Genomic DNA, 25,123 nt, shown 5'->3' with positions numbered 1-25,123 from the left:
TTTCAAGTAAAAGCTTGTTCTTAAAATATAAATCATACACATGTAGGAATTTTTTACAAAACCAAAATTTTTATTTATATATATATATATAAAAAACATTGATCGGACTAAAGAGTGAAGGAGAAGCAGCATACAGGAGCTTTTTCAGTATATGAAAGCATCCCAGCAGCTGGGACCGAGACACAGTAAGAATTTAGCATTTAATTTGTGTTATTTCATTATTCTGTGTTTACTATTCTTCTAAAAAGTGGAAAATAATACAAAAAAAAAAAAAAAAGATTGAGTAGGTGTGTCCAGGCTTTTGACTCCTATATAAGAGCAGTGTTGGGTGTAACTCTTTACTAATTAATTACCTTACTTTTGCAAGTTAAAGTAAGTAAGGGATTACTAATTTTTCTGTAATTTATTTAAATGAGCTACTTCTGGTGTAATTGCATTAAATACTTTATAGACGATAGAACAATACTATATCAAAATTTATGTTTTAATGTAACCTCCCTTTAAAGGTGCTAAATAGGATGTTTTGTTTTATACATTTTTGCAATATTACTTGAAACTGTCTTTACTAACTGATAAAAGACTATTTATTAGGTGCACTGAAAGGAATAATATTACCTACATCATCTGTGCACGAGGTAGTGCCTTAAAAACATCAGCCGATCATCGCGTAAACGATTGGCCCTCTGGCTTGTCAATCACTGCCATGACGATCCATGTGAGAGACGAGCACGGCTGCGCGCTCCAGTAACTTTCCACACTCCACAGGCGCCGCATGCAATGTTTTTGTCAGGAGATTATGAGTTACCTGCGGTGAGTCCGACATAATGAATCCACTAACACGACACAGCGAATGCCGGTGGTAAACACTCGTGTTCCAATACGAGTGTTTACGAGTTTTGGGAGGCGTTCCTTCGAAATGAGCTGTGAAGGAGGGGGGTTGTTCTTACGCATGCGCTCATTTCAAAAACTCACTAACAGTCTCTGGTTTCTCAGTCGACGAAAAGATCCTATTTAGCACCTTTAAGGGAGGTTTAAGAATAATCCGTTAAATTTTATGATTTCTAAGAAAGAATTAAAAGAGCAGTTTCATTTCTATCCTTGTATTGTTCAACTATTTGAGGTTGATATGGGATTTAGAACATTAGTAATAAGTAATGCAATGCTTTTTAGAGTTATTAGTACATTAATTACTCTGTTAATTATGTAATTAGTAGCTACAATAAATTACTTTTTTTTAGAATAACTTACCCAACACTGTATAAGAGAGAATAATGTTATGAATATGCTAATGGTAGAGTTCGTTTCTCAATTTAGATGTGGAAGTCCAGTTAAATAATTTAAAAAAGGAGCTGTCAGTAGAGAAAATATTAATGAAAAGTCCTTGCAAATATGCAACTGTGTTAAGTTTTTGCTGTGCTGATGAGGTAAGTTAATTTTGTGGAGGTTTATGATGAGGTGTTGGTAGAAATATATCTAATTAAATGATTGGGACCTGATTAGTCTATGAACATTTTTGAGAAAATTGGCTAAATGACTAAAAAAGATATATGTGCAGCAGACAGAAATATAAAGACTATTCCGAATTTTAATAGAATCATTTCACACTCTTGTATTATGAACTGCCCCAAAAAATACATAGCAAATCGTAAGACTACATTAAATCGCATAGTTTTTTGAAGAGTATAAATAAAAGTCCTGCCAGCAGATGTCACCATAAAGGCATCATTGGTTCTCAACTGGTTTTGTTTCAAACCCCTTTTTGAAGTTCAAAACAACAAAAAAGCTTTTAATTAACAGCTCATTTTACTTTAATGTCTGAAAAAAGAAATCATATTTTGTAAGAAGACACTCAGAGAGTGGTTTTAAAGTACAACCTGCTTATATAATTCAACAAAGCATTGTGTTGTTTGGTCACCGGCTCATTCAAGCATTGCAAATGGTGATCATTAGTTGAGAATGCATATTTATTCTGGGTTACACAGTAATCAGGATTACTCTACAACCAAGGATTTGTTAAATTAGCTTTACAAATGATCTATGAATTCTGGTGTCAGTTAATAAGTAATCCTGATTACTACTCAAGTATCTAACCTTATAATGTTAAACGCAACACATCATTTGTTTCAATACTGAAGTTGACTTGAGGAGTGTGTAAAGAAATGCCTTTTCATCCAAACAATTGCAACTCTGCGTGAAGATTTTAAAAGATTAAGTCTTGTTCTTTCTGGTGAATAACTAAATAAGTGGAAACACCCTGGGAACTTGGGAACCGAAAGCTGACACCAATGCTTGGGTGCCCTTGCTCTCTGTGTACACGATATCTGATCAAGGCAGAAAAGAAGCTCACACAAATGCAAACAAGGCCAAATTCTTTTCAGATAACAGTCTGCAAACTTACACTGCCTATCTTTTTTTTTTTTTATTTTTTTTTTTAATACATAAAAAATAAATGAAAATAAAAAAATTATAACTAAAGAAAGAAATACAAAATTTCCCACACTTCTTCTTAGTTTTTGAATTGTTGATGAAGTTAAAAATGTAAAGATCTATTTCAGCTAAATAATAATAATTATAAAGATGACTGCTATGCTATATGTTGACTGGATTTATTAATGTAATTAATTAATGTTAATATCTGGGGGGGAAAGAGTTACCGTGCATTTCTACACTTCAGCATTTTGAGCAGTGAAACTTTTGGATAAAAAAGGAAACATGTCTTTATGGTTAATCATAAACGTAGACATATTAAAGAAGTTTTCATATCAAACTTTTCAATTTCTTATGTCAAGCTCATTTACCTAATTCCTACAGAAAGATTTTAAATAATACTTGACTAACAAAATGTATACATTGACTGTTACTTTTAGCCTATAACAGACTTCTATGAACTTATGAACACTTTTTGATATTATTTGATAAACATTCCTAAAAACCTTTTGAAAAATAAGTCTATATTTCACAAAATAAGTGCATATTTCATACGAATTCTCTGTTTGCTAAGAAAAAAGTGTATATTATATATGATGAATAACTTAAACAGGATGGGCACAGCCTAGAAGACAGACAAACAAACAAACAAACAAATATATAAATCCATCCATCCACCATTGTCCAATAGGCCTAAATCAAAACGATTCAATGTTTAATGTTTTTGACCCATAACATTAGGCAATGTAATATAATAAAAAACGTATTTGTTCTTTTTAATCAGTTCATTATAATTATCAGTTGAAATGTAGCCTATATTCAGAAAAGACACCGAATACAGAGCCGGTTAAAAGCAGCAAAAAAACAAAACAAAAAAAAAAAACACAAAGAATACAGACATATCCTCTCTTTCGAGTGCACCCCATCATTTTTCTCTCTTATAAAGTGTTAAAGTTCATTGAGTTTGTCTGTGACCGCCAGCTCTCGTTCTGCCTTTCCCATGTTCACCTGTTGCGAGGCTCGTGCACCATACTCGCGATGTTTTGAAGGCCGCCTGTAGGTGGAGTCAGGAAAACATCTGGTGATCCGCGCGCTCTCTGTCGACACGTCCAATCTAATCCGCCGCACCGGACACCAAGCGCACGGCGTCAGGGACAAGAGCCCGACGCCTCCGAGACGAGTTAACCTCTTCGGCTGCGAGTGTGACATCAGAAAGCCTACGGTCTATATGAACGCCCCGTATAGTGCATAGACCGACTGGGAGGCAACCTCGGAGTGCACCAAATTAAGACATGAATAAGAAGGGATGAAGTCATCTCCTGCGCTTAATGGCCAGCAAACATCACCGATGAATCCAGTGATCGATCAACCCACCGCTCAAGAGGCCTCGATGGTGGAGGAATCGGTCTCGCTTGCTTTCGGCCGTATGCGCAGAATGTCGCGGGAGAGGAGTGGAAAGAGGCAGGTTGAGATCTATTAGTACAGACAGACCCATTGATCATTCAGCTCAGCTGTTTTGCCCATCAGTGCAGTGCCTGGTTAATATTGCCCAACGGACCGCTGGCATCGGGCTATGGGCGCACCAAGCGTTTGTTTGATGAATAAATGACATTGGCGTCTCTCTCGCGTATCATGCTGGTGGACCCTCCGCCGTCACGCGCAGCGCTTCGGCTCCTGGAAATAAACTGAAATACGGTGCAATGTGTTCGTTTTGGAAATTCAATAAGGTGCGCAATAAAACACCGTGTGAGAGCCGCGGAGCATCGGACAGGGTCGCAATCCACGCCGTGGCCTGTGTGTGAAACGCGCCGGAGAATGGAGAAGTTCCTGCAGATAGCGCCCCATTCCCTGGCCATAGTGCTGTCGCGGGTCAGCACGGAGGAAGCAGCCGCGGTCACGGAGAAGCTTCAGCACCATCACACCGGCTATGAGATATTCGCCGACTTCAAAGCGGAGAACATGCAGCACTTCTGGAATAAGAAAGTCACGGACGCCATATCGGAGACCTTCTTCTTGGGCTGGATAGATGAACATGTTCTGCTCATTCAAGGCAAGGAGGATCATCTGGAGGTCCTGAGGGAAGGATGGACACGGAGGGCCCTCAAACCACCGCGGGGCTTCGAGATCAAGTGCATAGGTAAGCCTGAACAAATGGCATCACACGGGGACCCTTGCTCAACAGCCAGGGGAAGAAAGCAGCCAAGTTGTTTTTTTGAGGAATAATGTAGTAGTAGTAGTAGTATTTCAACACAGTGATGATGTGTAGGTGCAGAAACATGCAAACCTTCTCCATATTGAGCAGTGTGTATTGAGATATGAACTGTCAAGTGAGGTTTATTTATCTGCTTGAGTAAATTATCTACATTGTGAACATGCAATTTTAAGAAGAGTGTAAAAGTGCTACACTAAAAGTTACTTTACCATGTTTGATTTTATTTTAAAAGACGATGCATTTTAATGTGAAAAGTGTTTTAGAAGTATGAAATACCATATAATTTGAAGAAAAGTTATATTTAGTGAGGCTTATTTTATATTTTTTATTTATACTTTTACTTTTAGATAAATGTTTTAATACGTAAAAAGTAATCAATACTAATAATAATTGAGTAATACTTTATTGGAAAAGGGGCATTCAAATCCTTGAGTAAACCAAGTGTTATTAAAATAATGTAGGCTACATTAATGTGTTTTGTGTTGCATTTTGTTGTTTTGTTATGTTCATATAGTATTATTTTTGGGGCCTGCTGCACTGTAAACCCAAATAATTTGGGCTAACTCCAAAAATTTGAGGTAATCAGTTATATAATTTTTTTAAGTAAGCAGAACTATCAAGTTTTGAGTTTGTAGTACTCATGCATGCACTCATAATTGTTCCTAACTTGAAGTACTGAGTTAGTTTACTCATACAGTTTGATAGCAATTAACATAAAATATTTAATTAACTTTTTTATTTTGAGTTCTTGCAAATCAAATGAGTAATTTACTTCACTCTAAACCCTAAGAAAATACAAAAATGCCATTGTTGCAATGCCAAAGTTGCCTTGTCACCATGATGGTAACGCTCCAAAAACCCACATTAACAGTAACTTTTCTAAATTAGCATAACAAAATATTAATCACTACTAAATCTCCCTTACCATTAATCTTGTACAAAAAACATTATATAACACTTTATTTTAGCATTTACTCTCCCTTTTGAGTGCCATGGGCAAAGCATGCTGGGAAATAGAAATCCCAGTCCAGTTTCAGTTAAACTTAAGTTTGTCTAAATTAAAAGAAATGAGTTCATACAACTCAAAACAATGAAATCAGTTCAGTTTACTTGAAATATGTCAGTGCTGTGAACTCAAAAGAAAAAGAAAGTTTTAAATACTCATAGCAGTTAATTTAACTGAACTAATTTCTTTAATTTAAGTTTGTCCTTCTCAAAACAATTTAGTATTTTGAGCATTAGGGTTTACAATGTGATATTTGGTCTTTGTGTTGGATATGCTGTGCTCTGTGTTTAAGTTATTATTAAGTTATTATACTTTTAATCAACTTTAAATAGCTGAAATAATAGGCTGGCATATTAACATTATATTATTCAATGCTAGAACCAGTTGCATGCATAGATTTGTGTATCCTATAATCACTGTCATGTCTGAAAAAACACTTCTTTTTTAATTATGGCAGCCTTGGACAAATGAATTTGACAACTGGAATTTACAGTGAGAGTTATTGTAAAGAAAGAACATCTTTAAACTGCTTTGAATGAGGTCAGTTACCTAATATACATTTTAATCTAGAATTGCTTGTCCAGTATAATGCAAAAACACATTCAATGAGGATTTTCTTGTTGCATAAATAACATGAACAAGGCATAAACAAAGCTATTATTTTCAAACCAATCTTTCTGAAGGGTTCACCCATTCTTTGCTCTAACATTCCCATAAATCTTGACGTCTACTTGGAGAAACTGGTATAAAGTTAAAACATTCCACTGGATTTTCCATCAGTAGGTACGAAGAGTTGTGCTTTATCTCTGTGGAATTTTCCTATTCTCCAACAAGTGGCCAAAATATCTTGGCAAAACAAATTGATTTACTCAATTGTAATTTAAGTTTTATGATGATAATATAATTTTAAAAAATGACATCAAATATCAAGAACATTAGAAACAATTTGCATGTGACACTCACTATATGCTGCATTCATGCCATGTAAATAAAGCTCTGTATGCTTTTGAATCACTCTCGCGGTACTTCGATGTCATACACTGATCGGTCTGCACAGCTCCACTTCTGGTCAAACACACCTTAAATCTGCAGTGGTCAGATGGTACAGCCGCCACATGTTACAAGTCGTAGCTCTCGGTAGCTTTTTACAGTTCAGAATCGTTACGGTAATTACGACACGGCGTGAATGCACCTGTAGTTTTCTTGAATCTTTGTACATGTCCAAGGCTGTGTAAACAAAAGATATTTTCAAGGGTGAGACTGTGAAGAAATGGGCCTCCAGTCACACATAATGCAAACATAAAACAAACCATATTACAGCACTCGGCTCAGAAGGGGAATTCTTCTCATTCCACCACCTGGTACTGAAAGATTTGTTTTGGAATGTGGTGATATGTCTAGTATTTGCAGATTTGAGTTTAGGCTTTTTGAGTAGGCTGATCTACATTCCAACTGATATAATGATTGATTCATCATTTTTAATGTTTACGATGGTTTGGACTGTGTATTTAGTTTAAAAGAAGTATTCACTCTGGTTATTTTTCAGTTTGTGGTCTGATTTTATTACCTGAAAAGTCTTTTAAGTCATCCATTTATTCGATTTTTAAAAATCCAGATAAAAAAAATTAAAACACATGCAGTTATTATACTCCTAAAGGGATAGTTCACCCCAAAATGAAAATTCTGTCATCATTTACTCAACCTCAAGTTGTTCCAAACCTGTATATATTTATTTGTTCTGCTGTACACAAGGGAAGATATCGGGAGGAATGTTTGTAACCAAGCAGATCTCGTCCCCCATTAACTGCTATAGTATTTTTTTTCGGGGGCGAGATCTGCTTGGTTACAAACCTTCTTCCAAATATCTTCCTTTGTGTTCAGCGAAACAAAGAAATGTATACAGGTTTGGAACAACTTGAGGGTGAGTAAATGTTGACAGAATTTTCATTTTTGGGTGAAATATCCCTTTAAAAAGTTTCTTTGCTCGCATTGATGAACCATTAACATTCATGGAACCTTTCCACTGCAAAAAAAGGTTATTTACTGTGGAAAAAGGTTCTTCAGATAATTTAAATGTTCCTCACATTAAGAAAAAAAAAAGGTTCTTTTAAGAACTCTTCACTTGTAGGTTCTTTGAAGAACCAAAAATATTCTTCTATTGCATCGCTACAAAAAAGCTCCTTTTGGAACCTTTATTTTTAAGAGCATATAGCAAAGAATTTGATCACAGATTGGTTGTGTTTTCTTTGATTTTGTGAAGATGTAGCATCTTTTGTAACAATTGATGTACTAAACATTGTAAGCAGTTATTGTCATGTGAAAAGATTATTATGTATCATCCCACATATTAATATTGACAGCCAAATAACCATTTAACATTCTTTAATTAACTTTCTTTAATAATTAGTAATAACACTTTTTTTGGCTTTCCAGTTCTTCTTGGCATGCAAAGATACACAAAAACATGAGGTCTTGTTATAATATGTACCTATATTATAAGATTATATATTATGTGCACAAATGAGGCTTTAAAATCTGTTTGTATTTGAACAATTATGGTTCTGGACCAGCAAGTTCTTAGATTAAGCATGATTTTGTTTTTTTTACACAGCAGTTTTATACAAAACCAACCCCAATATTGTAACTTCTTACTTCTAAATTCTTCCTTGCTGGCATTAAACGTGAAGATTCTGCACCTCAAGAAACTAATTGTTGACAGGGTTATAGATATTCTATTCTTGAGTTGTTTTCCTTCCTCCTATGCAGTGAAACAGACCCAACAAAAGCGAAGACTCAAAAGTTAAGAATGTATTTCCTTAGATGTATAACCCAGACATCACCCCTGCCAACAGACACTGCCATCTAGACAGTTATAAAAGTTTCCATTAGTGCTAAAAATGTCTTGACATAGCACAGGTCCCCCAAGGTGTGTGATTATCACAAGCATGACAAACAAGTAGTGTCAAGTAGAGTTCATATCTGTTTGTGTGAGAGGTGGGGAGGTTGTTTGTGCTCAGTGATACATCTGCTATAAGGGTGACATTAACTCAACTTAAGTGAGGAACTTTTTTTCAAGTCTTTGAACACTGTGTGGTGAAATGTAATTGCAGACATGAAGTTTGACTCAAGCTTATATCAAAGCTTTTGAGGTAAACAGCCTGGGTGTGTTTTCATTCAAAGATGGAGCATATCTAGATGTATTTTGTCAAAATGCTGCATATAGTAAAGGAAAAGTTAATGAGAGTAGCGAGTAAGTGATAATACTGCTTTTTAATGTTGTTCTGCTTTGTCTTGCAAAAATATCTATTTTAAAGGAACATTCCACTTTTTTTGAAAATAGGCTCATTTTCCAACTCCCCTAGAGTTAAACAGTTGAGTTTTACCGTTTTCGAATCCATTCAGCCGATCTCCGGTTCTGGCGGTACCACTTTTAGCATAGCTTAGCATAGTTCATTGAATCTGATTAGACCGTTAGCATCGCGCTTAAAAATGACCAAAGAGTTTTGATATTTTTCCTATTTAAAACTTGACTCTTCTGTAGTTACATCGTGTACTAAGACCGACGGAAAATGAAAAGTTGAGATTTTCTAGGCTGATATGGTTAGGGACTATACTCTCATTCCAGCGTAATAATCAAGGAACTTTGCTGCCGTATCATGGCTGCAGCAGTGCACTGATATTACGCAGCGTCTCTCACAAACGTCTCCATGGTTGCAAGGCACGTTCCCTGTGCAAGCAGGGGCTCACGGGTGCTGCGTAATATCATTGCACTGCTGCAGCCATGATACGGCAGCAAAGTTCCTTGATTATTACGCCTGAATGAGAGTATAGTTCCTAGCCATATCAGCCTAGAAAATCGCAACTTTTCATTGTCTGTCGGTCTTAGTACACGATTTAACTACAGAAGAGTCAAGTTTTAAATAGGAAAAATATCAAAACTCTTTGGTCATTTTTAAGCGTGATGCTAACGGTCTAATCAGATTCAATGAACTATGCTAAGCTATGCTAAAAGTGGTACCGCTAGAACCGGAGATCGGCTGAATGGATTCGAAAACGGTAAAACTCAACTGTTTAACTCTAGGAGAGTTGGAAAATTAGCCTATTTTCAAAAAAAGTGGAGTGTTCCTTTAACTTGGAAAATTTTACATTGCAGACAGCCATTTTCCAACATAAACAAAATAAGAACAGTTTCTAGTACAAAGAGTGAAAAACATAACCTGAAATTATTTCTTCTAAATTATTAGAAATTTGAGATGTGTAACTCAAAGCCCCATATTTTCTTCTGGATGTCAGGATGAATTGGGTTGAAGATTTATTCTCTGGGTAAATTAGGATGGCTACCTCTGATGTCTTTGTATTACTTGGAGGTCGCCCAGAGACCGTGACGTTTTAGATTTCACAAGACACTAACCACTTAGAGCTTTTTTGGTAACCACACTCTTAAGGAGATTCCTCAAGGCGTCTGTGGAATAGTAATCATTTGTTGAAAAGTGAGAATCTCTTTAAACATGTTCAGTTTTTAGCATCTGACAGTACTCTGTTAATGGAATGTGGATGATTCCATGGATCACAGGGCGGAAACATACAAGGACCGTGATAGTACAGTGTCCCTGAAGTTGTGTATACACATGGATTGTGGTGGCAGGTCTGCTTTTGGTGCAGATGGGAAGGAAGGCTGGGGGACAGGAAAGGGAACTCTGTGGCAAGCCCTGGAAGCCTTGTCTTCAATAGGAGGAAAGGGAGGAGTGCAGAAGAGAATGAAGGGAAATAGCCAATGGATCAGCAAATCGGCATCATTTAGGGATGTGTGGACAGCCTGGCTCAGTATACTCAACTTTTCAGACAAAATGTATTTATTTTTTGAGAGTTAGTCCAAAAATGTCAAGATTTCATTCTTGTTGTACCTGTTTCATATATCATGAGGAATTAACAACCTTACAGATATAGAAATGTTTAAAGATCCTTATTTAATCTATGAATGTTTAATTAATGGAATTAATCGGTTGATTCTATTGTATTTATGATCAATGTACAAATCTTTAGAATCCATATGATTATGTTGTGTGAGGAACAGAAGTCTTTATTCAATGATCTTCATTTCCATCCTCAGTAGCAACTGCAACTGTTAAATCCCACACTTATTAAAAATTTGCCACCTCAAGAAGCGTTATGAAAAAGGTTTACATCGGTGATATCAAAAACGGCTTTTTGCCATTTTTGGAATAAATAATTTTGTTTACACTGTCTTTTACATTTTTACTTTATACTGTTTCGCCTATTTTGTTTTTTATGTTGTTGAAAAGTGGGTATGTTTAGGTTTAGGGATAGGATTAATATATATACATACATGCATACATATATATACATATATATGTATTTGGCAAATGCAGTTTAATGTTCCTGGCTGTTAAAATGTAATGAATAATGTCTCAAATAAGTGCTGTATCTCATGTCTAGAGGGTGTTTAAAGGGATAGTTCACCCAAAAATGAAAACTATCCCATAATTTACTCACCTTCAAGCCATCCTAATAGTTTCATTTCTTCTTTAAGACGAACACAATCAGAGTTATATTAAAAAATATCCTGACTCTTCCCAGCTTTGTGGGATTGAATGGCTTTTTGAAGTTCTAAAAAGCGCATCCATCCATAATAACTCCAATCCATATGACTCCACTGAGTTAAAGGTGCTCTAAGTGATGTCACGCGTTTTTAGGCCAAAACATTTTTTGTCACATACAACTACAACACACATGAACTATACCTTTAAAGGCACAGCAGCAAAGAAAACCTCCTTGTTTAATAAAAGAAAACTAAAATATGATAATAATAGTAATGTAATAACAAGATACCAGGGAAAACAAAATACCAGGGGGAAAAAAAGATAAATAATAATTAAATTGTGTGTCATTGATCTTCTGTGTGCCTCCACTTGCTCCTTGTTCCCCAGTTCCCGAGGGGTTAAAGTTTGTTAGATGTGTCATCAGGTGTGTTGATAACACCTGATCATCCAAAGAGAGTAAATCATTTTGTGCATGCCTGTGTGGGAGAGGTCAGCAGTAAGTCATGTTGAGTTGTGCTCTCTCTGTGGTGTCTTACTGCATATTTGGCTGATGTGGTGTTTGGGACTGTGATGCCTGTGCAGGTTCACTTTCAACACCTCATTGTAAATCTACAACTCCTGCCTTCAACACAAAACCTTACGCAAGTACAGATGCGCAAATTTCCGTGCACGTTAAACATTGCTCAGTTTACTTCTACATTAGTTTTTAAATTAAATGTTTTGTTTATGTCGTGCTTGCCAATATGACAGCTGTTTTGGGCTTACATTGATAACTAGTGAGGGGGCTGCAGCTTTGTGCAAAAGTTTTCACTTACACACTCAAGTCAAGTCACCTTTATTTATATATTACTTTATACCATACAGATTGTTTCAAAGCAGCTTTATAGTGATGATGATTCAATGATGCAAACAGTTCATTCAGCTCTAAAAGAAAATATTGCTATTGTTCAGCTGAAGTCAGTTCAGTGTTGATTCAGTTCTGTTGTAAAGATCATCAATTATAAAATTGGATAAATCGGTTCTGCAGAAAACGGTGATGTCGTCACCCAGGGCAGCGTTTGGTTTCAATGGAGCTACAATCAATTTAAGCTTACGATGCTTACCCTGCTCAGTTCAGTTCTCATCCATTTGTGTCAGTGCAGTCAAATCAATAATATTGTTGAATATTAAAGGGTTAGTTCACACAAAAATGAAATTTCTGTCATTTATTACTCACCCTCATGTCGTTCCACACCCGTAAGACCTTCATTCATCTTCAGAACACAAATTAAGATATTTTTGATAAAATCCGAGAGCTTTCTGACTCCTCAATAAACAGCAATTTAACAACCACTTTCAAGATCCAGAAAGGTGCTAAAGACATTGGATTTCATAAAAAATTTCTTAAAGGTGTCATCGAATTGAAAATTGAATTTACCTCGGCGTAGTTGAATAACAAGAATTCAGTATATGGAAATGACATACAGTGAGTCTCAAACACCATTGTTTCCTCCTCCTTGTGTAAATCTCATTTGTTTAAAAGACCTCCAAAGAACAGGCGAATCTCAACATAACACAGACTGTTACGTAACAGTCGGGATCATTAATATGTACGCCCCCAATATTTGCATATGCCAGCTCATGATCGAGGCATTAAACAAGGGCAGCTAGTAACATCTGGATCTGTGCACAGCTGAATCTTCAGACTAGATAAGCAAGCAAGGACAACAGTGAAAAATGGCAGATGGAGCAATAATAACTTACATGATCCATGATAGCATGATATTTTTAGTGATATTTGTAAATTGTCTTTCTAAATGTTTCGTTAGCATGTTGCTAATGTACTGTTAAATGTGGTTAAAGTTACCATCGTTTCTTACTGTATTCACAGAGACAAGAGCCGTCACTATTTTCATTTTTAAACACTTGCAGTCTGTATAATTCATAAACACAACTTCATTCTTTATAAATCTCTCCAACAGTGTGTAATGTTAGCTTTAGCCACGGAGCACTATCAAACTCATTCAGAATCAAATGTAAACATCCAAATAAACACTATACTCACATAATCCGACGCATACATGCAGCATACATGACGAACACTTTGTAAAGATCCATTTTGAGGGTTGTATTAGCTGTGTGAACTTTGTTTATGCAATGATAGAGTCGAGAGCTGTGGGGGTGGAGAGCACGAGCAATTAAAGGGGCCGCAGCCTGAATCGGCGCATTTCTAATGATGCCCCAAAATAGGCAGTTAAAAAAATGAATTTAAAAAAATCTATGGGGTATTTTGAGCTGAAAATTCACAGACACATTCAGGGGACACCTTAGACTTATATTACATCTTGTAAAAAAAATGTTTGATGGCACCTTTAATTTCTGTTCTGAAGATGAACGACAGTCTTACAGGTGTGGAACAACATGAGGATGAGTAATTAATGACAGAATTAGCATTTTTGGGTGAACTAACTCTTTAAGTGTCCCCAACTAAGCAAGCCAGAGGTGACAGTGGCAAGGAACCCAAATTCCATCAGGTGACAGAATGTAGTAAAAAACCTTGGGAGAAACCAGGCTCAGTCGGGGGGCCAGTTCTCCTCTGACCAACGAGCGAACATGGTGTGATTATAATTGTCTTTGTAGACATGTACGATTGACTGTCAGCGATGATTAATTCATTCTGTGAGTGAAGGTGTATAGAAACAGGAAGTTACTGAGATAGTGGATACTGTTCTCATGTCATCACATCATGTCAGACTCCACGAGAAGACTTGCTTGCTGTAAAATGAAATGGCTTTATTAAGATTTTTTTTTTTCTAAGAACTATTAACTTATTCTGTTGGAAAACCGAGTCCACTTTAGTTGCATTTTTTTGTCTTTATTTAAGAGGACAGGCAGGAAATCATGTGAAAGGGGAATTGGACCGGGAAAAGACTTCAAGCCGGGACAAATTCGGGTCACCCGAAGTGCAACCGCACCATATGTCAGAGCACTTGCCCACACGGCTATGGCGCCGACCTTGGTTGCAATTTTTATTGATTTTAAGGATAGAAAAATGATGGTCACATTTTTATTAGTAGATAATCATTTTTTAAATATCTCTTTCTGGGTTATTACATTGAATTATCATTAAAGCTGAATAGTTTAGTTAATTTCATGTGACGTTCCATATATTCAAGATGTCTTTCGTTTTTTGCCATATACACAAATCTCACATCATGTTGAGAAATGTTGCTGTCCATTTTGACTATACTATTCATATTTATGTAATTTAAATTACACAGGTCACTACAATTGCAGTCAAACGAAGTGAATTAGCCTATTACTTTCTTCCAGCTGTTGGATTGACAGTTGGATGTCGATGACACCTAGCAACATAAATTTGGCAAAGAAATGTCAATGGTCCTAAAACAGCCAAACAATGTTAAGTTTTACAATTTGAAGGCTTTCTTTCATTCATTAAGTATGTATTTTAGCCTGTCACTCCATATCTGAGCTTCCGCTTTGGGCAAATAGACTTTTGATGAATTTTCCGGTTGAAAGCCCAGCTGTGGCTTTGATCTTTGGCCTGTAAGGAGATCTGAGAGTGATCTCTGTGATCTGTTACGGAGCAGCCCTCTCCTTTAGCCTGGAGCCTAACCTGCACTCTTCACCTTCTTCCGCTCCTGCTTCACTCATGTGTCACCTTGGTAGAACGTTGCTGAGTGTCGTCTCACTAACTGCCATTCTTGCACACTCTTATCAATCTTCTGTGTGCGTAGACTCACAAGAGACCCTGAGAAGTTTCTCTGAGAAGTTTCTGCACAAATCCATCTCAGTTCATTTCACAGTTGTTTGCTCTGTCTGGCTTTAGGGGCGCAGTCATTCTCTAAAGTTCCAGCTAACACAACAGTGCTTTGATAGTATTTCTTTAGCCCATTCATGATTTAAACATCCTCCTTTTGAATGCTTTCTCCTTTCTTTCTAAAATAAATTTGTGTTCAGGTGTAAAAGCCATTTTACGGCTATGCCATTCAGTCAAACCTGTACTCTTAAATGAAGGACAGCCTGTGGAGATTCTACAACTTGGCAAGTTCCCACTTGAAACGTTATTCTGACATTTATAGAGTGCTTTGAAAGGGGAAAATTACTGTGTTAAAGACAATAGTCAGCAACTCTTCTTTCAGTTTGTTCTTCTGATTAATACAAAGTCTTAGGGCTTTAAAGAGGTGGTGTACAAAAATGTATTTTTGTGTCATACTGTTGCTTCAAAGACAATAATTTATGACACTTATTTAGCAGACTTAATCACACTGTTAGTGCATATCTTCAGATTGGATATGTTCTCTATATAATTGTCACTGATATGACACTCTTTGTCATTTCTATTAATTTATGTCAGGGTGATCCTGAAGTCATAATGAAGATAAAAGCCTCCTTAAAAGAATGGAAGTCTTGAAAAGATAACCTTAAGTAGTAGTTTGGCATAATATTTTATTATTATTTAATGGATAACTTACCAATGTTTTATCCACAAAGATTTTACCTTGAAAAATATATTTAAAACCTTTTAGAAAATAATTCAAAGAAAGTTATGTGCACTCACATGTAATGTGTATTTTATTCAATTGAAGGAAAATGTGCATTTTATTCAGTTGAAAACCTTTAATTGAAAGTCATTTAATTGAAACTTTTTTTTAAAGGTTTTCAAAACCAGCATGAGTACATTTTGATGAACTTTCCTAACCTTTCCTTTATTGTGTTCATTTGATCCATACTTTTTTTTTTTTTTTTAGATGATCAGTACTGGTTAGTTGTAGCTTATTAATGGACTGTTTATTGATGGTTTATCAGGAATTTTCATATGCTCAGTTATGTATATGTCCGCATTTACATTACGTGGTTCAAGTGATCCAATTCTGATTTTTTTTTCCCATGTGGCACAGATCGGATATGACCCACGAACGTGTAAGCAGGGAAAATGCACATGGATTCTGATTTTCTCAGATCGGTTTCAGGCCTCATTTATATGTGGAAATAAATCTGTTATGGATCAGATACATGCATTTGCATCTGCCATGTACGTTGACACATTGGATATTCCCATCAATGAGAGTCGGATATAATTGAAAAAGCAACAGTGGTGACTCAGGTGGACACTAACCACGATCACATGACCCTTTTCAATGCCACAATCGAGGACGAAGTCTCAAACTAATGTTTTGCTGACTATGGTGCGGAAAGCAAAGCTTGTATTATCATTTTGTCTGTGTCCATTGTAAATCTCTTTGGTTTTTTTTCTTCCTTTTTGGCCTAAGCTTTTCAGGGTCAGTACGTCTACCTTGGGTTGTTTTGCGGTCACTTTTATGTATATATAAAAAAAAAAAAAAAAAAAATCAAACATAGTCAACAAATTGGAATTGGGCATCAAGTCCTGCAGTGTAAATGCGGCCTATAAGAAACCGTGTCCTGAGTCAAAATGTATGACATTTGGATGGAAGCAAATAGTTGGACAGATGGAGTATCGTATCTTATTAGGGCTCAGTAGATCTATTCAAGAAACAAAGCATTTACTAAATACTCCTTCAGTTAGCCTCATTCTGCACCCTGTCGAATGTTTTGGAGCTTGAAAAAAGCTTGGTGTCATTCCAGTGCCCCTCTTTTTTATTTTTTTTTACAGTTTCTGAATTCCTTTTTTTTTACACCATTTAACGAGTTGTAATCAAGTCTTGTCATCTCATTCCCTATTAAAATGGAGCATTTGTGCTGTCTTTCCTTTCAGGCCTTTTTAAAACTCAACTGTCAAGGTCACACTCCGTTAAAAGAATTTCAACTTGGATTAGATGGGTTTTGTGCAACTGTCTGAGTGAACTGTATTATAGTGTCACTCATGACAGAAAAAATGTGGTCTTGTCTGTCTACATTGTTTGTGGAGTTTTAGAATATTGCGTTTAGGCCAAATACGTTTATTTCTTTATTTAATTTTTTTATGTCATGCTCAATTCTATTTGGATTTATTGATTTATAATAAAGTAAAACATGGAGCATAATTTTTGTTTTATTGTAATTTATTAAATCTTAATTTAATGGATTGTTTTTAAATTCAAGCATTAATTTACATGACAATTACACCACAATGTAACCTGTTCTCATACTACTTGAGTATATTATGACTGTTGTGATTTGTCAAAAGTGATGTGAACTTAAAGTAATCTGCTAATGTGAATTTGTGTGGAGTTTAACTCTGTTGTTTGTAAAAGGCTTATTTATTGACCAAGACTTATGCTCCACCTGCCTGGCTGACAGAAATAAACTCATGATATGGATTGATGCATTGCTGCCATCTAGAGGCATGGAGTATAAATTTCATCTGCATCCAGTCTTCTGCTATAGGGTCAAAGACATTTAGATGTCTGCATCAATAGAAATTTACAAAAGTGATTTTATATACATTAGAAAGCACATTACATGCACTTTTACTTTTAAGGTTTCAAATAAGTTTTGGGAGAATAAAATGTCAAAATGTGGGTGTTAATAATGTTCCATTCAGTGTAACACTTATAGGCTATTTATGTAAAAATTGAAACAACATACTTATTCTGACTTGTACGTATTAAATATATAAAAGAATAAGTGAGCATACAAAATTGTATGCATTTAAAACGAGTAAAAAAATTCTTGCTGACAATTGGGTAAACCTAGGATAATTAGCATTTGGGGTAAAAATAATTAGTCTTTAATATGGCATAAATAGATTTTTTTTTTTTTTTTTGACATTTTAGTGGGTGTCTTCTGTAAATCATGTTAAAAATGTATGATATTTCATTTTTGCTGAGAAAAAACAAAAACAAACAAATTAAACAGGACCCATTCTGATGTATTGAAAAACAACAATCCAAAGATGTATTACACTTATTGTTTTGATGCTTAAACCCTTTTTTGTCTTTGACCCTATAGTGTTTTAATGTAAATCACAGAGGTTTATCTTTTGAGTTATATCACATATACTGAAATATATTAAATAGAATTTCAATTGTAAAAATAAAATGGTAAAAGTAACATTTTAGTTAATAATTAATGATTACATTACAGTTGTAACACATTAATATAGATTTGATTCATCACAAAACTATTATATGAATAAAACATAAATAAAATCTGTAGCTCAGACACGTGTTAGATCAATTAAATGAAAATTAAACGAAAGAAAGAAATAATGAGACAACACAATAACTAATACCTAGGTGATTTTTTTTATATGAGAGAGAGAGAGGGATCAGTTAGTTGGTAATAACCATAATAATTTAATCTATTACTTTTTTTTTTTTAATCGATTAAAAAAGGCTCCTAAAAAGCAATCAAATCCTCCTTAGCCCCTCTCCATTATTTTTAGCAGTGTCTTCTCTCCACCATTCACCTTTTAGAGATGTCCTACTGCAGAGCCTATGAGCTCATCAAGCAACGTCGCCATGGTTACGGCTGCTGTTGCGGCTCAGAAATAAGATGGCTGGTGTTTTTCCCCCCTTTCCTTTTTGTATGAATGAACCAGAGCAGCTTCGCCTTCACTCTTTTTTTCTTCACCCTGTCTCTCTAATCCAATCTCGCGTCCTCCAATCCGCAGCCAAGCAGGATAGTTAGTGATTTCAGCTGATGAGCAGGCAGACGGGGATAGGATGGTGTGAGGAAGAGGGTAGCACAAGGCCTCCCTCCTCAAATTTACCTGAGCTGAACCTGCTGAATGGCCTCAGAGTAGAGGAATAGGGCTGTGGAATTGCGTTGCCCACACATACTCACACTAACACTCAATAATATGTGATCCTGGACCACAAAACCAGTCATTAGTCGCACAGATTTATTTGAAGCAAGAGCCAACAAAACATTGTACGGGTCAAACTTACAGATTCTTCTTTTATGCCAAAAATCATTAGGATATTAAGTAAAGATCATGTTCCATGAATTTATTTTGTCAACTTCCTACCATAAATAGATAAAAAAAAAAAATTGAAAAAAAAAAAAAAGTGGATATGCATTGCTAAGGACTTTGTTTGAACAACTTTAAAGGCGATTTTCTCAATATTTAGTTTTTTTGTCCAAATATTGTCCTAACAACCCATACATCAATGAAAAGCTTATTTATTCAATTAATCAATAGTGACATTTAAGAAAAAAAAAAATTTTTCAAATAATTTACACAAACATATTAAGCAGCACAACTTTTTTTTTTTTTTTTTTACATTGGTAACATAAGAAATGTTTCTTTAGCAGCAAATCAGCATATTAGAATGATTTCTGAAGGATCATGTGACACTGACTGGAGTAATGATGCTGAAAATTCAGCTTTGATCACAGGGATAAATGACCTTTAAAAATGTATTAAAATAAAAAAATTAAATTGTAATAATATTTCACATTATTACTGTTTTTACTGTGTATTTGATTAAATAAATGCAGCCTTGCTGAACAGAGAATTCTTTCAAAACATAAAAGCAAAAATTTTACTGTCCCCAAACTTTTGAACAGTAGTGTAAGTAAGAAAATACAAAGCCAGTCTGACCAGTAGTACTTGTCATGTGTCACACTAGGTGATAAAAATATTCTTGTTCTGACTTGTTCCATGGATTGAACTGAGATTCATAGTAGCACTGTTGTGCCACTAGATGGTATGTTAGGATTATACTAATTGCAGAATGATCAAAACTAAATATCTGTGATTAGAAACATTAGACATTTCCATACTTAAATATGTGTATGTATATATTGTTCATTGGTTTGTATTTGTGGAAATTTGTGGAAACATTTATGTTCTTGCTAGATACTTTATTACTACAAAAAATCACATATGTTTTGTTTGTGACATTACATCTAGATTAACATTTGTTATAGAGTTAATATTCTGAAACTCGAGAGGCACCGGTTCTGAGCTTCTGTTACATTTGTTTCAAAAAAGTGATTTACTTTCTATTGTAAATTTTGGAAAATGAGTCCCTCCAACTTTTAATGCTGACTCACAGAGGTCATGTTCACAGCATGTTGTGTCACACCCCCTCTTGCCTGTTGTTAGCCTTTAGCCTCCGTAACGCCTTCGTGCAGGGAGTTTGTGCTGTGGTCACATTCTCTCTCATTTTAATTACAGAGGGAGTGGGAGCAGCTTGAAGGGAAGGCATTGGTGTTTTGTCATGCTTAGTTGGCCTCTAACCTCCTCCTCCTCCTCTTGATTTAGATCAACACAAAACTACATGTCCCATACATGGCCCCTGCTGCTGTCATGAGTCCCCTGCAAACAAGTTCAATTATTATTGGGATCTTATTCAGATTTTTGGGTATCAACTATTTAGGTTTGTCAACAATAGCAAGTTACATAAGTGCATCTTATGTTTTGTTTGTGGTTATGCCATTGTAGAAATGCAATATTCACTGTCAGCCATGATTAATTTATTTAGTGAGCGAAAGTGTTTGATAAATAGAGGATTGCAAAGATAAAGAGAGTTGTACTCTGGTCATGTGATCTCCATGAGATGGTCCACTACATGCAAAATAATTTGTTTGGGGTTACAGTTTATTTTTAGCTACTCTTCTTACCATAAGTTTGTTTTTGGGTTAGTTGCTTGTAATTCTGCATAATTTTTACCGTTATTACTAAAGCGAGTCCATGTAACGTATAATAAGGATACTGTTAAATAAAGTGTTTTTTAATAGACTACTGAAACGACTGGAATCTGGAATCTTATGTGAGTCTTCATGATTTCAAGCATATTTTTATATTAATTATGATAAATTTGAGTGCATCATGATTCACAAATTATGTTCAGCATTTGGTTATTCAGCTCTCTCCAGCTATTCTGCATTTAAAGGGATACTCCAACCCAAAATTAAAATTCTCTCATCATTTACTCACACTCATGCTGTCCCAGATGAATATTACTTTCGTTCTTCTGTGGAACACAGATTTTTGTTTTTTTAGAAAAATAATCCATCTCTGAGTCCATATAATGCAAGTGAATAGGTTGTCCCTTTAAAACTTAGCAAAATGAATATGACGGTTATCTATACGACCCCAGTGGTTGGTGTGTGTAAGAATAATACTAATATTTTTACACTATAAACCATCTGGCACTTCTTGCATGATTTTCACAATGCGCTTACATCATGCTGATGTTTGCGTCAAGCACACGCATGTATGACAGTTGGCAGAGTGATGATTTATAATATTAAAGTTTAAAATATTAGTAACACTTTACAATAAGGTTCAATGGGAACACTACAGTAAGGTTCACGAGTTAACAAGAACTAGAAATGAACTGCACTTCTACAGCATTTATTAATTTTTGTTAATTTCAACATTTACTAATACATTATTAAAATCAAGAATTGTATTTGTTAACATTAGTTAATGCACTGTGAACATGAACAAACTATGAACAGTCACTATTAACAAATATTAACAAATACAGTAACAAATGTATTGCTCATGGTTAGTTCATGTTAGTTGATACATTAACTAATGTTAACAATTGAACCAGTAACACTTTACAATAGTTCATTAGTTAAACATTAGTTAATGTATTAACTAACATGAACTAACCATGAGCAATACATTTGTTACTGTATTTACTAATCTTTGTTAATGTTAGTTAATGAAAATACAGTTGTTCATTGTTTGTTCATGTTAGTTCACAGTGCGTTAACTAATGTTAACAAGATTTTAATAAAGTATTAGTAAATGCTGAAATTAATATTAACGAAAATTAATAAATGCTGTAGAAGTGCAGTTCATTATTAGTTCATGTTAACTAATGTAGTTAACTAATGAACCTTATTGTAAATATTGTAAAATATTACACAAATAACACACACCTGTCGTTTTGCTTCAGAAGACATTGATTCATCAACTGTGGTCGTATGGATTGCCATTTTGTTCATTTTTTTTTTTTTTCATCTATTTGCATTAAATGGACTCACAAAGATGGATTTTTTTATTTTTTTTTTAAGTTTGGGATCACTTGAGGGGGAGTAAATGATGAGAGAATTTTTGGCGACAGTATCTGTTTAATGTCATTACAAAGTCTAAACAAATACAATTGTGTCCTGATGGAAGTAGTGGATGAATTTTACAATTCTTAGTTATACAAATTTCTCTATTTTCTATAACTTAATGTGATTTGGCCGCTAAAAAAACAAAATGATTGTTGAACAGAACAAATACCATTAGCATAGAAGTAAAGCAGGTTGTGGGGAAGATGGAGAGGATACGCACTTGTTTTAAACATTTTTATATTACATGTTATTCCAGGACACCTGCTATGGTCTGCATGTATTTTCCATTCAGTCTTTAATTTCCTTCATGAAGCCTGCTATTATTTCCCTCATCTTTCTTTTCCATCTACGCTAACTCGCTCTCAATCGCACTCCGAAACACGCACGCTCACGTAGAGCCTCTGCCGCGCGCTCACACACTCGATCGCTTGCTCTGCTGCTCTCCTGCCTCCCCCCTCACTCACACATACACTCTCACACACACACCCCTTTCATAAGGTGCTGGCAGCAGCAGTGTTAGCAGCAGCAGCGACGGCAGCAGCATTGAAAGAGGAGGGAGCCTCGGAGACAAGATGTAGTCGCGTGAATGAGCATGTAGCCTCGCAGCCGCCGTCCTCCTTCACTGTGGAATTACGGAACAAAAGAGGAGGACCATTCTTCCGCATCTGCAGTTTCCATTTTTTCCACCTTCCCCCTCGTCGCGGTTTTTCTGCCCTCCCCTCGCGCGTGGCGTCGTTTTCGACGGAGGCTAGTGGCAGAGCTGGAGAGGAGGGAGGCTGACAAGGGCTTGTCTGCGGACTGAGATCACCAAAGCTTCGAGGTCACCTCAGAGGCTGTTCTCGCCTTTCTTCTTTTTTCCCTCCCCCTTTGCGTTTTCTCTTTCCCAGGCAGGCCTTTTGTTTTTCAGCGGACTTGTCCGAGGGGCTGCCGCCGCCGCGCTGAATTGGGCTATTGTTGGACAGGCAGGCCTCTCTCTCTCTCTCTCTCCCTCCCTCCCTCCCTCCCTCCCTCCCTCCCTCCCTCACTCCCTCCACAATACCCTATCCTCCCTCCCTCCTCTATCTTCCTTCATCACTCCATCCTTTCATCGTGATGCACCTTGCTTAAACTCATATGTGTGTTTATCGGTGCACACGCACTGTCCGGAATTGTCTTCGCGCTGCTTCTCGTTTTCCTTCTCGTCCCACCCTGCTGTCCCCCTCTTCTCCCATCCCCGCAGTGCCTGGCGATGTAATGTGCCCTTCGTGGCACATGAATCCGGATGTTTGGCAGGGGGTCGGCGGGATTTGTTCCAGCCAAGGGTGATGCCTCAGAGGACAGCCCAGCCCAGCGCTCCCACGCCCACCTCCAACCACTGAGCACGCCCGCCTGCGCCGCCACGTGTCACCCCCAGTTCGCGTGTGTACGTGCGCGTATGTGTGTATATGCGTACGCACGTGTGCATGTGCGAGAGCGCCCTTACCATGACTCTGGCCTGATACCTGGACTGGGGTGTCCCCTGCCAATGTGGGGGAGGGACTGAACCTCAGGTTACTCCCCACCCCCTCCCTCCCCTTACCCTCTTCCCTCTCTCCCCCCCTTCTCCCCTCCACGGGTAACCTGCCGGCATGAAGAAGACCCGCAGCTCCAACATCAGGCGGGCCTGGCCCAGCTCGGATCTATCGGAGCGGGCCTTAGAGCGCATTCGCACTCGCAGTGAGAAGGACTACCACCACCATAAGCACTTTCCACCGCCCCCTCCTCCGACCCACATCTCCCCTTCTCCGCGGGGCTACATGACACCAGGTGGGTCCCTCAGGACCTCTGATTCACCTTGGACCAGAGGCCGTAAATCAGGGTTCCTCAAATCTGGTCCTGAAGGGCTGCTGCCCTGCAGAGTTTAGCTCAAACCCTGATCAAACTCACCTACCTGTAATTTTTCCGAAAACCTTGGCTAGCTTGCTCAGGTGTCTTTGAGTAGGATTGGATCTAAGCTCAGCAGGGCATTGGCACTTCAGGGCTGGATTTGAGGAACCCTGCTGTAAAGGTTTGTTAACCTAGCGCATTAGTAACCTGCCATTCATCAGTGTGTCTTGTTTAACTGGGCATGTATGGTTTCTGTATTTGATATGCTGATTGACAGGGGCTTTGGAAGCAGACTATAGAGGTGAATCAATTGCAACAACATGAGGAAAGAAAAGGATGAATCGAGCAACATGCATCCACCATTTTGGTCCCAGCAAGGGTTTTACAGCATTAAGTTTGTAGCATCATGAATAACGGTTCTGGCAGCTGGTTTCCCTGTTGTAATGAGAGAGATTGTGAGATGGCCTCAGGATTCATGGCTGCTTTTCTCCATTTTGGTTGTGAGTCTTCTGTTATTGTCCGTAATGTTCAGCTGGAGAGCTGGTCAGGCCTGTAGAGGAGCTCAAGAGCTCAATAGTGAAATGGGAAGCTGACGCATCTCTATGATAAACCAACTGATCTGTGTTTGAAAGTTTCCAGTGAATTTGGTGCTAATACAGATGTCATGTACAAATGCTTGTATGTTTGTCTAGTCAGTTAGTACAGAGGCTATGAAAAGGAAGAATTCTTCAAGTTCTCTTAGCTTTAAGCACACTGGGCAACACTCACAAATAGGATAGGACCATTTTGGTGTTCCATTATGTTTTTGTAAAGCATTTAAGGTACAAATTCCATTTTATGTTGAGAGAATTATTAGATATCTTTGATATTATGTAATATTTGATTGACCAAGCCTGTCCTACCCCAGAGGTCTTGACCTTCTTGTATCCAAAAATTAAAATCATACAACTGTCATCATTTTACATAATCTGTTGAATTGAAGTTCACTGTAATGTAGTAAATAATCTTTTTAAATGTAACTAATTTTAATCATCACTTTCTACAGCATGGCATGAAGACAAGTAAATTACCACAAATTGTAGT

At 36.7% G+C, this 25,123-nt stretch overlaps 1 protein-coding gene across 2 annotated transcripts in view; it reads left to right on the top strand.

Annotated features, from left to right (window-relative positions):
• Window positions 1–3,561: 3,561 nt before the first annotated feature.
• stox2a (storkhead box 2a) overlaps window positions 3,562–25,123 on the top strand; it is a 52,325-nt gene continuing 30,763 nt past the window's right edge. The window contains exon 1 of one of the 2 annotated variants that reach the window (XM_067404630.1): window positions 3,562–4,564. In XM_067404630.1, coding sequence (XP_067260731.1) covers window positions 4,243–4,564 — 322 coding nt within the window. In that variant the 5' untranslated portion in view covers window positions 3,562–4,242. Of the gene's footprint in view, window positions 4,565–5,885; window positions 6,186–25,123 lie in introns of those variants that run through there. The other variant, XM_067404631.1, reaches the window with a different exon arrangement.

This window comes from Chanodichthys erythropterus, chromosome 12 (genome assembly GCF_024489055.1).
Source record: "Chanodichthys erythropterus isolate Z2021 chromosome 12, ASM2448905v1, whole genome shotgun sequence".
Classification (NCBI taxonomy): domain Eukaryota; kingdom Metazoa; phylum Chordata; class Actinopteri; order Cypriniformes; family Xenocyprididae; genus Chanodichthys; species Chanodichthys erythropterus.
The sequence above is the reverse complement of the archived record's forward strand: the minus strand, read 5'-3'. Positions and strand labels throughout refer to the sequence as shown.